Source organism: Ictalurus punctatus, chromosome 12 (genome assembly GCF_001660625.3).
Source record: "Ictalurus punctatus breed USDA103 chromosome 12, Coco_2.0, whole genome shotgun sequence".
NCBI classification, from domain to species: domain Eukaryota; kingdom Metazoa; phylum Chordata; class Actinopteri; order Siluriformes; family Ictaluridae; genus Ictalurus; species Ictalurus punctatus.
In genome coordinates this window covers 20,406,552-20,419,684 of record NC_030427.2, presented here as the reverse complement: position 1 = coordinate 20,419,684, position 13,133 = coordinate 20,406,552, and the positions used below count along the sequence as shown (strand labels likewise).

Here is a 13,133-nt window from a genome sequence, read left to right as displayed (position 1 = left end):
TGGGCTGAAAAATGCTTGATTTTGCTGTGGCTTTTTTCAAAATTTGCGACGCAACATGCAGAGCTTTTTGTGCTTTTTTTTGCGGAAATCTCTTTGAATTAGCTAACTTGCAATTGCACGGAATTGTTTTGGACGGTCTTTCGCAGTGATTTTTGTTGGTAAATGAGACCCTTTAGCTGTACTCATGGTCAACGCTCGTGAATCAAAGAGGACTTTGGCTGAATTCGCGTCGCGATGACGTCACATGACACATCTTGGCCCAAATCTGCGGAAATTCCGTGGTAACATTGCAAAAAAAAATAAATAAATGGCAAGCTCCTCAGAATATTGCAGAGTTTGCTTGATTTTTTCATAAATTTCTTTGATCGCAAAATCCTGGAGGGACTGATAATGAAACAAGGACTGTGAGAAATAAAGACCTGCTATTAGGATAAATCATTTTATCATTTTATTCCCAGCGCTGTTGAATTCTCAAATCCAACTGGTCAAAAAGCACCGCTTACATTTCCATCTGTACATTAAATCGCACGTTTTGAAAACGTGTCATTGTTGATATGCTGAAGCTCTCTTGATGAGTAAGCAGATGTTTATTTAGCATTTCTTCAGTGTCTTCAGTGTCCTGACATGTTAGAGTCTTCAGGACAGAAGACTTTGCACCTTGCCACTTCTTGTTAACATGATAAACTGGGGTTTTTTTGTTGTTGTTGTTTTAATAACGTCAACAGAGAGAGATAGTGAGTGAGGCTGGTGAGTGACTGTTTATAGCTATGACACAAATGATAACAGGAATTAAATTGTTTTACAGTAGTAAGTGTAACAATAAATGGGTAATACATATGACCTGCAGTTCTTTAACGATTAAAAAGTAACAATCATTGGAGAACTGCAGTGTTAAAAGAGGAATAAAACTTTGGGACGTGCTGTCATCGGAAAAGAGTCAGCTTCAGGGTGGTGAGGCATGACACCATCTTGCCATTGATTCATTTGCTCTAACGGCATGATCCATCGTGTTCAACTGTGACAGCATGCTAGCGTATGACAGCTCTATGTATTTAATGATTCTCAGACACTTCTGTATTGACACAACAAAGAGTGCAAACAGTTGACCTGATCTTATGATTACTGTAGGATCTTCGAAAAGAAAGATGATTGGTTGATTATGGATAGAAATGCTCAAGTGCGCTTATTTGTCACTCAGGCTATGTTAAGAAGGGGTTTATGGCTGCCTTTTGATAAGGAAACCTTTAAAATAGCACTGAGTTGAAATTAGGTTTCAGGTTATCACTGGCATAAAAAATCAGCTGTGTATTTTATTTAAGACTCGAGGAAGCCATTGCAGGAAGAACTGACTGGGATTTCAATTCAATATTTTATTAACCTGCAGGGAGCAAGAGCTAGTGGAATGGTCACATCAGTGTGGGAGCTGTAGGAGGAGCTCAGAAGACGCTGTCTAATGGGTCCTGAAGAGCAGCCCCACCTGAAAGACACGGTATGAAGTGTGTGTGTGTGTGTGTGTGTGTGTGTGTGTGTGTGTGTGTGTGTGTGTGTGTGTGTGAGAGAGAGAGAGAGAGTGTGTGAGTCCCAGTCCTGTTGCATGGCCTCATTGTAGCTCTTAAGTTTCATTGCTCATGAATAGTGTTCATGTTCTGTTCACTAATTTATTACTTAATGGTAATAACAGTTTGAATTATTTATTTTGATTTGATAATAATACAACTGTATACTATCCAATATACAGTTTGTGCACCCCTGACCATCACACCCATGTGTGCTTGTTGAACATCCCATTCCAGATTTATTCCCCTCTTTGCTGTTATAATAAGCTCCACTCTTCTGGGAAGGATTTCCACTAGATTTTGGAGCGTGGGGATATGTGTTCATTCAGCTACAAGAGTATTAGTGTGGTCAGGCACTGATTTCGGGTGAGAAGGTGTTCAGTGGGGTTGAGGTCAGATCTCTGTGCAGGACACTCGAATTCTTCCACTTCAGTCTTCTCAAACCATATCTTCATGGTGCTCGCTTTGTGTACCTGAGCATTGTCATGCTGGAACAGGTTTGGGCCTCTTAGTTCCAGTGAAGGGAAGTCGTAATTCTACAGCATACAGAGACTTTCTATACAACTCTGTGCTTCCAATGTTCAAACCTTTGGCCTTATAGAGTATATGCACATCAGTCATTAACAGGATAATAAATATTTTACTACAGCATTCATTTGCGTTCTTGCACTGGCTTTGTAAAGTGCAATTGTCTGTACTGACCATCAGATCATTAGAAACATGTACCACTGTATATGTTCATGTAAGGTTTGTTACTCCCAGTGATAGTTTCACAACGGGCCTTCTTTTTGCCATTTGCAGCTCCGTTTGAATTTTGGCAGGCTCCGTACGCGACCCAGAGGAAGTAAAATAGAAAACGGGGTAATTGCTATTGCTATTTCGATATGACAGGGTCATAACTCGTAAAGCATAGGAAATGCAATTGCAAATGGACTTTGAGTTTCTGTGAAATCCATTTGGCAGACACTGTACCTTCTTATAGGCGAGAATGCAAACAGTAATACACGATTTGCATTTGCATCATGTCATCGCATTTATGCGTCCACAATTTGCAATTTGCAGTTACTTTTGAAAATTATCGCAAAATACTTCCACAGTAAACGCTCTTACAAACGATTTAAGCGTAAATCTGTGTGAATCTATCTTGGTAAACAAGGCCCCATGTTTGTATTTTAACCAATGCCAGAGCACTGGACATATTTTGTAGTGTAGTGTTTGTGGTGGTGTTAACTAGGAACCATGCCTATGTTCAGGTCGGTGGCATGAGAGTTGAACACCCTTTCTGTGAGCTACAGGGAAGGCCAAGCAGGCCTGGGCATAGCAGAGTGCAGGCAGGCAGGCAGGAAGTGTGAGACGTGGCACCGGGGCACAGGGGAAAAGCAAGGTTACCCAAGGAATAGACACCAGGAAACAAAGAGCTGCGCATTACCGTAAAAGAAGCCTTATCATTGCTACTGCGGTGGTAGCCAAACAATCTCCACCTAGTGACAGGCGAACCAGGGGTTTTTCTGTGCTGCAGATTGATGAACAGATGACGAGCAAGTACATTCAATGATTCAATCAGGGAGAGGCACAAAGTAGAGCACCACGCCCAGGCACACACACAACTGAAAGAGAAGGAGAGACAACACTGGAGACACGAGGAACAGGGGAAAATAGAAAAACATTGGGAATCAAACAGGAGCCTTGGCCTGGACCATGACACATATCAACCATACTCTGCATGGTACAGGTGCCCTGTGTAAAAAGACCACAGTGTGTTGGAGCAGTGCCAAAATAAAAATGTTCTCCACCCCTCCTGCATCTCCTACCATGTTTTAAGGGAATAAACACACAGAAAACCAGATGCATGTTTAGGAACCTGATGGCATGTGTGTGTGTAAGGCTCACAAGAAGGTCTTTATAATTTAATGGTTGAGTACAAATAAAATATACGACAAATACAGCAGAGCAGCCAGCTGGTTTCTGTAATGAGTAAATGTCTGAAGCAAGGCGCACATGCGAAATCTCAAAATGTTTATTATGGCTGATCCAGCATTTGTTATCACTGGCAGTCAATACCTTAAACATTAGCACAGGCTAGGGTTGTTACATGAAGCATAGAACACTGAAACTCAAACTAGGAAACAAGAAACTAAGCTTAAAGGGGGGCAGAGACAGGACCAAAAGAGAAAACCTAGACATAGTCACTTAGCGTTTGTTTCCTTGGGAACTACAATGTGTAAGGGGGAAACCATGAAAGCACAACTCATGATAGTGATAATGTCCTAGACCCCTGGATGTAATGTCTTTAGAAGAATGGCTGAAGACATATGGTTGTCCCTGGTGAAGCAATACTGGATACATTTGACTATTAAAATCCATACAGTCATTAGAAACAGGAACAGAAGCACACAAACCAAGGAAAAGACAATTGACAAGTTCTAGTTTCTGATGGAACGGGCTGTGGAAAATTATACTGTAGTTAGGCTGGTCAGGGCTCAGAGGTTTTCAGAGGTTCAGACAACCAGCAAGTCAGACTGACCGGCACAAGTGTATGGAGAGTCAGGAGACCAGGTTGCCAGCTGCTTAATGTAGTTTGTAGTTGTTTGGGAGTTTGAGAACAACCTCTTCCCTTGCTTCTGAGAAAAGCCAGAGCTTTTCCCCATAGGCTGTTGGCATGACATCCTCGGTGACAGCAGGCAGTGGTGTGATGGCTTTGGCCTCAGCGGTAGCGGCCTAGACAGTGATGGTAGTGGCGTGATTACATCCTTCACACCAGGAAGAGCGACATCTTTAGTACCATCCTCAACAATGTCATTGAAGGCAGAGCGACAACGTCCTTAACATTGTCTTCGGTGCAGACCTTACGTTGAATTGGAGGGGTCTCAAATGGGAGAGCAGAGGTTTATGTTTGCTCTCTTCATCCTGTCTTCTTTTCACTATAGAAGCCTGGGCTCTACTGACCATCCATAATAGTTTTGGATACTATATATTCAGCCACCACCTGCACCCAAGATTTCTTGTGGAGGCGTCTTGCTAAGTAAAGGGAGCACTTGTTTCAGGAGGTTGGAGATCTCTGTTGTGGTAGCCCTCTTGGGTTTCCATGGATGAACAAGCACCTTTTGTCAAATGTCATAGCATGAATTTGTCTCCTTCAGACTTGTCTGGCTTGGGTTTGGAAAGAGAACTGAAGTATAATTGGCATTGTATGAGTTCATCAGGGGAATATTCAGTGCTGTCATATGTGAGTCAGAGATTCAGAGGACATGACTGTTATTTGGAAGACACGACTGTGGAAAGGCTATGGAGTTGAATGATAGTGCGAGAGAGTGAGAGAGAGAGAGAGAGAGAGAGAGAGAGGATGACTTACTGAAAACCCATTTGGGGATGCAAACACTTCTTGCAGTTTCCTTCTGTGGCACAACTTTTTGCACGCTGGAAGACTCTTGATCTTGATTATTACTCATCATTACTCATCATGGGGTTTACGTTTTGTTGAGCTAGTGTAAACCTTCCTTTCTTCTGTAACATGCATTTGTGGGAGTCAGGATGCGAGTGCAAAATCTCAACATTTTTTTATTACGGTTGATCCAGTATTGGTTATCATTATACATTGTGAGGGTCATTACATAGGTAATTAGAGTTATTAAAGATATACAGTATGTAAACCCTTCAACATTACAGTGCTGTGAAAAAGTATTTGCCCTATCCTTATTCCTTCTGTTTTTTTGTTTATCTCATACTAAATTGTTTCATAAATTAAAGCAAAGTCAAAGATAAAACAAAGGCAACCTGTGTAAACACAATATACAGTTTTTAAATGATAATGTTATTTATTGAATTTTTTTTATCCAATACCAACTGGGCCTGTGTGAAAATGTATTTGCCCCCGTAGTTACTAATTCCCTAAATCTATGAAACTACATTCATAATGGGGTTCAGCTGGACTAGACACAACCAGGCCTGATTACTGCAAACCCTGTTCAATCAAATCATCACTTAAATAGAACTTTTTCAACAGCATGAAGTTGGTTAAAAAGTCTTACCCAGTAACACACTATGCCAAAACTTAAAGAAATTCCAGAAATGATGAGGAAGAAGGTGATTGAAATACATCAGTTTGGGAAGGGTTGCAAAGCTACTTCAAAGGCTCTGAGATTCCAAAGGACCACAGTGACAGCCATTATCTCCAAATGGAAAAACTCATCACAGTAGTGAACCTTCCCAGAAGTGGCTGACCTTCCAAAATTCCTCCAGGAGCACAGCAACGACTCATCCAGGAAGTCACAAAAGAGCCAAGGACAACATCAAAGAACCTACAGGCCTCTGTTACATCAATAAAGGTCACTGTTCATGACTCCACTATCAGAAAGACACTGGGCATAAATGGCATCCGAGGAAGATTGGCGAGGTGAAAACCACTGCTAACCCAGAAGAACATTAAAGCTCGTCTGAATTTTGCCAAAACACACCTTGATGATCCTCAAACCTTTTGGGAGAATGTTCTGTGGATTGATGAGTTGAAAGTGGAACTGTTTGGAAGACATGGGTCCTGTTACAGCTGGCATAAACCAAACACAGAATTTCACAAAAAGAATATCATACCTACGGTCAAGCATGGTGTTGGAAGTGTGATGGTGTGGGGATGCTATGCTTTGGAAACATGAATTCTGCTCTCTACCAGAAAATCTTAAAGGATTTTTGAATAGTTAAAAAAGCCAAATTAAAGTTTTGGAGTGACCTAATCAAAGTCCTGACTTTAACCAATTGAGATGCTGTGGCAGAACCTTAAACAGGCAGTTCATGCTTGAAAACCCTCCAATTTGGTGAACTAAAGCATCTCTGCTGAGAAGAGTGGGCCAAAATTCCACCACAGCGCTGTGAAAGACTGATCTCCTGTTATCGGAAGCATTTGGTTGCAGTTATTGCTGCTAACGGTGACAGAATCGGATTTTAAGTCTAAGGGGCAATTAGTTTTTCACATGGGTGATAGGTGTTGGATAAATTTTTTGCATCAATAAAATAGTAATAATAATAATAATAATAATAATAACTATATTGTGTGTTTACTTTTTGTTTGAAGATCTAAAACAATTTAGTATGAGATATACACTAAAACAGAAGAAATCAGATCAGCAAATCAGCAAATTCTTTTTCACGGTACTGTATATTAACATAACATGTTATTGTCATAACAAGAAGCATAAAACACTCAGACCTGGAGACAAGAAGGACACACACACACACACACACACACACACACACACAAATGAGATTAAGGTTGGAGTCAAGACGTTCCTGTCTCAATAATTGTTTTTAAAAAATATATATATGTTTAACAGAAAATCCTATGCACTGTAGCTTTAACTCTTTTTTTTAATCAGAGGCCAAAAAATGGAGTTTCCATCTGTTTTGGGGGTGCCCATGTTCAGTATTGAATTTCTTTGTGATGTCACAGTCCACTGTAGTGGTTAATGGCTGATATGAAAGTAGACACTCAGGGTATTTCTTTTTTCCCCCTAGCCTACTTGGTTTAAATGTTATAGTTTTATTGTGGCAGTTGTATACAGTGTTTTACTAACAAAAAAGCTTTAGCGGCGCTGTGCGTTTTATCTCTGCACCAGTGCTGTTGTGGAGACGTGGGACTTTTTTGCCCAGCAGGGGGCTCACACTCCTCAACTGTCCCATCGCCCTGCTCACCAGCAGCTAAACACAGACTCACGATGCTCTACACACAGAAACCCAACAGTGTCCTGACTAATCTTATACCTGAATTGCAGTAATATAATTTATTTGTTCATACTAATTGAAAATGTCTGATAAGTACATTTACATTCCTCTGGCACCAGTGCACTGTGAGAAAGGGTTAATTACCAAGAATTGGAGTTACTATTGTCTTTATTCATTCACATTGAACTTCATCATTTCGAGTATCTTCAATTTTTTTTGTTACTTGTAGTATTTTCACTTGAAACTGTCTTGCTCTTAAAGAACTTATTTGAATGTTTATTTTTATGTGTACTTGAGCGAATATTTTATTACAGAAACTATACTTTTTACTTGAGTAGTGTTTGAATGCTCTACCCACCTCTATTCACGAGTTGCCACATTACTAATAAAAATCATTTATAGTATCATTCCACTTTAGAAAAGGTGTAAAATGGGCTATGTTGAACCTTATAGAATGTAATTGTTAATTTATAGTTTTCTGTTCCTCTGTCTCTGTCTAGATGTCAAACACTCCTCTTTCCTCGCCTCATCCCCACGGCTGCTCTCCTGCTCCTTCTGCTCCTCTCCCCTCTCCACCCATCTCTCCAGCGAGGACAGGGGTCGTGACCTTTCGCTCTCCTGCCACACGCCACCTTGCCCACCTCGATGCCTGGAGGAGGCACAGCTGGGAGCCGGGGGCAGCCTTGCAGGGAAACCCAGCCAGCGACACACGCAGGTACACACACACTCACATACATTATGTGTAAGTGTGTACTTTTAGTATTCAGCTGTGTTGGTGTCTGTGTTGATTGGATTGATGTTGACAGGATTGCCTCTTTACTTGCTGTATTCAAGAGCTTATATCTACTGTATCATCCATAATCTCTCTCTCTCTCTCTCTGTTCTCTTGTACTGCCAGTGTCAGTTTGGAAGATCTGGACATGGAGGAGATGGCATTGGTACTGGGTGGTGCTCTGGGCTGCCACAGAGCTCGAGACACGCGCAGGTCCGTCACTTGTGAGGGCTCTTTGTCCTCTCTTACTGAGGAGGAAGCTGGGATTGAGACACAATCACAGCTGTGCTCAACACTGGAGGTGTGTATGTGAATGCTGTACGCTGATTACACTCTAGTCTTTTGATCAGAGACACAAAGGCCAAAGTCACTGTACACAACAGAATAGTAGTTCAAGCAGGGATTCCCAAAACTAAGGTCAGCTGGATGTGACAGCGGAAAGAGATTGCCCAAAATGTCTGTGAATCCCTGGTTTAAGGATTTAATTAGTTGTTATTTTAGCCATTATTCTATTAGTAGCTACATTTAATAGTCACAGAATGATGCATTTGAGAAGAATAAATTGAATGAATTATTATTAAATCATCCTGAAATGATCCCTTTTCCTCTTATACCACAGCAGTTTACCAAGTAGTAATTATATATTTTTTTAAATGATAAGAATAACACTTTTTATCCATTTTATAGTTTTGCCATAACAACACATCATTTTCAATCCATTTATTATTAGGCGTACTAGTCCCTGTGAATTAACTGTCACTACAGAAATGAAAATTGATTACAACGAGCAGATTAATATAAACCTGTACCGTGTCTTGTGGAAATTGTGAAAATGAATCACCAATCAGATTTCAGAATTCACTGCTGCTGTGGTATAATGTTAATAACATGCACTGTAAATTTAGGAACAGGCAAGTCAGATGTATAGCTGCAGCGTCTCAGCTCCAAGCCTCTGTGTGGTGAGACGCACTGCCAAAGCTTCTGCTCCTCGGCCTCGCTCATATTGCTATGGTAAGGAAACAGTGTGTGTGTGTTTCTGTGTGTGTGTAAGCTCTATAACAGATCCTTTTTTTCTCTTCTGGTGAACTGCATTTTGACCTTTCGAACATTTCCCACAAGCATTTCATCACTCCCAAAAGGTCCTTTCAACTATCTGTGGAACCAGATGCTTTCTGTGTCAAGCTGAGAGCCGACAAATGTGCCTAGCTTTTGTTTTTCAAATGATGCTTGTTAAAGTGAGACTGGTAAAAAGGGAAGATGCAAAATTCACAGTAATTTTGAAACTCTGAGTCCATTTTCTATAATACACAATACATTTATTTTGTTCCCAGATAATAATGCAGAAAATTCCCTGTACTACCAAGGTGGAGGTTCAACTCAAAGGTTTGTAAACTGAGTTTTGAAAAGCTTTATTTATATTACCATTCATGTTAGTTATCTTCCCAAGTTAAATATTAGTATTAGTTAAATTTTAGTATTAAAAATGTAACTTTTTATTTTCAAAAAGTAGAGATAGTAGTATTAGTAGGAAAAGTAGAGGTAGTAGTGTTAGAAGACGCATTAGAGGTAGTAGTACGGTGGTGGTTGAAAGTTTGTGAAAATTTGAGAATGTTCTATATTTCTGCATAAATATGAACTAAAACATGTTCAAATTTTCTAAAAGTAGAGAGCAAGATCCCAATTAAGCAAATGAGACAAAAATATTATTTTTATGGATTAGAGGTAGTAGTATTAGTAGGCGGAGTAGAGGTAGTAGTATTAGTAGTAGTATTAGTAGGCGGAGTAGAGATAGTAGTATTAGTAGGCGGAGTAGAGGTAGTAGTATTAGTAGGCGGATAGAGATAGTAGTATTAGTAGGCGGAGTAGAGGTAGTAATATTAGTAGTAAGAGGAGGAATAGTACAGTAATAGTGGAATGTACTGCGACCCCAAGCCTTGACCTATATATATATATATATATATATATAAACCTCGTAAAGCAGACCATCATTATTAATACACACAATTATATATACTCAGTATTTCAGTGTTTTGTTTCTTTTTAGCTTCATGGTAAATCCATATTCACTAGCTATTTTTATTCATTTTCTGTTGTTCCACTGACTCAGAGTCACTTGATCTTATCATGAAACTAGCAGAGGTTGATGGACAGAGAAATTTGTGTATTTTTATTCTTGAACTCCTACTCTAGTGCAGCGTGTCAAGATAGTGAAAAAGTAGAGCATGAACATTTAATTTAATATGTGTAACATTTGAATGCTATGCCAAGTAACATTTTAAAATAGCAGCACACAAAATCCGTCTTCGTATCAATTTGTAAAACAAATGAAAAAAAAAAAAAAGAGGAGATTGTGAGTTTCTTTTACGACTACGTTTATACATTAAGCAAGCCCGTGTGGAGTTGCGAGCCCTAGTTTGGGAACTGCTGTAGTAGGAGGAGGTGGAGGAGCAGTAGGAGTAGGAATAGTAGGAGTAATGGACTGGTAGTAGTAGTAAAGGGATTCTTAGTAGGAGGAATAGTAGGAGTAGAGTTAATAGTAGCAGGAGGAGCACTACCACTTAATTTTTTTTTCCAATATAGCTGCTGGGGTGATTGATCCCTCAAGTGGTGTCATGTTGCATATTTTGGTTTTAACCCAACCTAAATATGTAACATCATTTAAACAAGCCAATATGGCGTTGGTCTAAGGTGTGAAATAACCTTAGAGCGTTTTTAAATGTTTCAACACTCTTATGCTTCTTTGCCTCAGTCTAGACCGTGAGCTGTCCTCACTTCATTGGGAGGCTGGGAGAGAGACGAAAGGAGAAAGCGATGAGGATAAAGAGGAGGTTGCAGGCAATGCTTTCGTCCGAACATTTAGCTTCCTCTACAAGATGACCTCCAGTCGGAAGGTAAGCCTCAAGCCTATCTTCTGTTTTGTAATTAGAGTATGTCATGACACATTTCTCTGTGCATGCTTTCAACTTTGTTCTGGAAAAAAAAAATCCCTTTTAAGCAGATCTTTTTAAGAATTTCCCTTTTGTGTTTGTCAGTAAACGTAAACTGCGGTATTGGTAGTGTGACGCGTAATACTGGTGTTTACCAGCAGTGGGCAGAATAATACAAAATACAATATCTGTAATGAGAACTATCCCTCTCCAATTCACACACACACACACACACACACACACACACACCCCTTCTGTTCACTTCTCCAGTTGACTGATGAGTCAGAATGACAGTTACTCATTCCTGTCTGCAAACCAGGCTCTTACTCATAATGCTTATTTGCAACTGCAAGCAATAAATTCAGTTAATTGACTTTGAGGAGTGAATGCAAACCTACAAAAAGGAAAGGAAGCATGATCCAGACTACTTAGAAACTTCTGTTTGAGCTAAGAATGTATATACATTTTGTTAAACATCCTAAGCATGGAGTGTAGGAGTCCTGTGTTTCTCACAGTTGAAACTCAATAGAATGGTTATTTATTTTTTTATTTTTTTACTGTTTTGTGTTTGGTACAATGGCACTAGTGCTGGTGCTGAAAACATGATCAACAGACAAAGTTTTTCTAAACATTTTGAATGATTTTTAGCTAAAACTACAAAGTGAACTCTCTGGAAACTGGCAGAACAAAAATACTCTTTTAATTAAACTACTAATAATAGTTTGATTATTTCCATCATCAAATGACCACAAAGGAAGAAAAAAGAGAATACTACTTTAAATGTAACACTTTAACTGTTTTTGATGTGACTGTTACAAATCGCTGACACTGGAGACTCCTTCCATAATGTTAAGTAAATGTGTCCTACCAAAAAAACCTCACCACATCAACAATTATATGTTTATGTTTTTAAAATATGATTATGATTAGTTGTAGATTATGTGGAATGTCTGCCATACAAGTCCCTGTGTATGAGCTGTTACTATAGAAACTGTAATGTATTCCAGAGTGTCCCAAAAGTCTCCATACATAGGGAAAGTAGCACTAAAGTAGCACTTTTTAGCAGCATGTCTTAGTTTATAAGACACACACACACATATATATATATATATATATATATATATATATATATATATATATATATATATATATATATTTTCCCCCAATAGCGTTTAAAGAATATCTTTGACAAAAGAAGAACGTATTGAAATCATTCTCATGGCTGGATCGGGAAGCTGTTGCAAGGTTGCAATGGACTTTAACAGGAGACATGGCAAGCACATCACACACACGACATTTCTGCCAAACTTAACAAATTCAAAAAGTCTGGAACTTTTCCAGACCAACCGAGACGTAGTGGACGTCCACGAACATCCACTGATGAAGACGCAACCGACGTGTTGCTGGCAAACATAGTCCCCTGTGTATGGAGACTTTTGGGACACGCTGTAGAACAAGTGCATTAATATAAACCTATCATTCACGTTAGAGCCGGAATGACTGTCTGAGCTGTGCAGTTATACACAAATAACGCACACCATTTGACCAGTTAGATCCGAGTATTCAACCATGCTGTGCTGTATTGTCCTACACATGGACTTATATGGTAAACACTCCACGTACACAAATGTAATTGTTAATATTGAAAAGGAAATGTTTATTCGGCATTTTCCGAAGGTGTCTCCAGCATCAGTGCGTTAGAGCAGGCAGAGATAAAGCTGTAAGTTTAAAGTTGCCCGAGACGGGAAAGTTTTCAGGATAGAGAATGTTGTGGTTTCTTGACAAGCTGTGTATTTTGTCTTATTAACATCAAGAGGGGAAAAAAGAGAGGCTGGTGAAGTTATGATGTAAGCAATAACAGGAACGAACTTGTTTTTACAGACATTCCATAAACGCTATGCTATGCTGTTCTTTAATAACTAAGTAAATATAGACAGTATTGTCAAACTGTGATGGAAACACTGTGGAATGTCATGTTACTGAAAAATAATCCACTTCACCGTTGATCACTTTCCTATAACAGCACACCCTGTTGTATTTTACTCCTTACATAACACACCCACATACACCACGCGCGCACACACACACACACACACACACACACACACACACAAACACACACACACACACACACAGAGGCACAGGGGACTATATACTCATTGCCAG

General features: G+C 39.5%; 1 protein-coding gene across 5 annotated transcripts in view; it reads left to right on the top strand.

Moving 5' to 3' along the window:
* The window catches only part of arhgef1a (Rho guanine nucleotide exchange factor (GEF) 1a), an 87,483-nt gene that overhangs the window by 9,542 nt on the left and 64,808 nt on the right, over nucleotides 1-13,133 (top strand). For 3 of the 5 annotated variants that reach the window (XM_017481350.3, XM_047159160.2, XM_017481349.3), the window contains exons 2-7: nucleotides 1,385-1,489; nucleotides 7,769-7,983; nucleotides 8,167-8,341; nucleotides 8,946-9,051; nucleotides 9,372-9,423; nucleotides 10,790-10,931. In XM_017481350.3, the coding sequence (XP_017336839.1) occupies nucleotides 1,454-1,489; nucleotides 7,769-7,983; nucleotides 8,167-8,341; nucleotides 8,946-9,051; nucleotides 9,372-9,423; nucleotides 10,790-10,931 (726 nt within the window). In that variant the 5' untranslated portion in view covers nucleotides 1,385-1,453. The remainder of the gene's footprint in view (nucleotides 1-1,384; nucleotides 1,490-7,768; nucleotides 7,984-8,166; nucleotides 8,342-8,945; nucleotides 9,052-9,371; nucleotides 9,424-10,789; nucleotides 10,932-13,133) is intronic. The other 2 variants (XM_017481351.3, XM_017481352.3) reach the window with 1 other exon arrangement.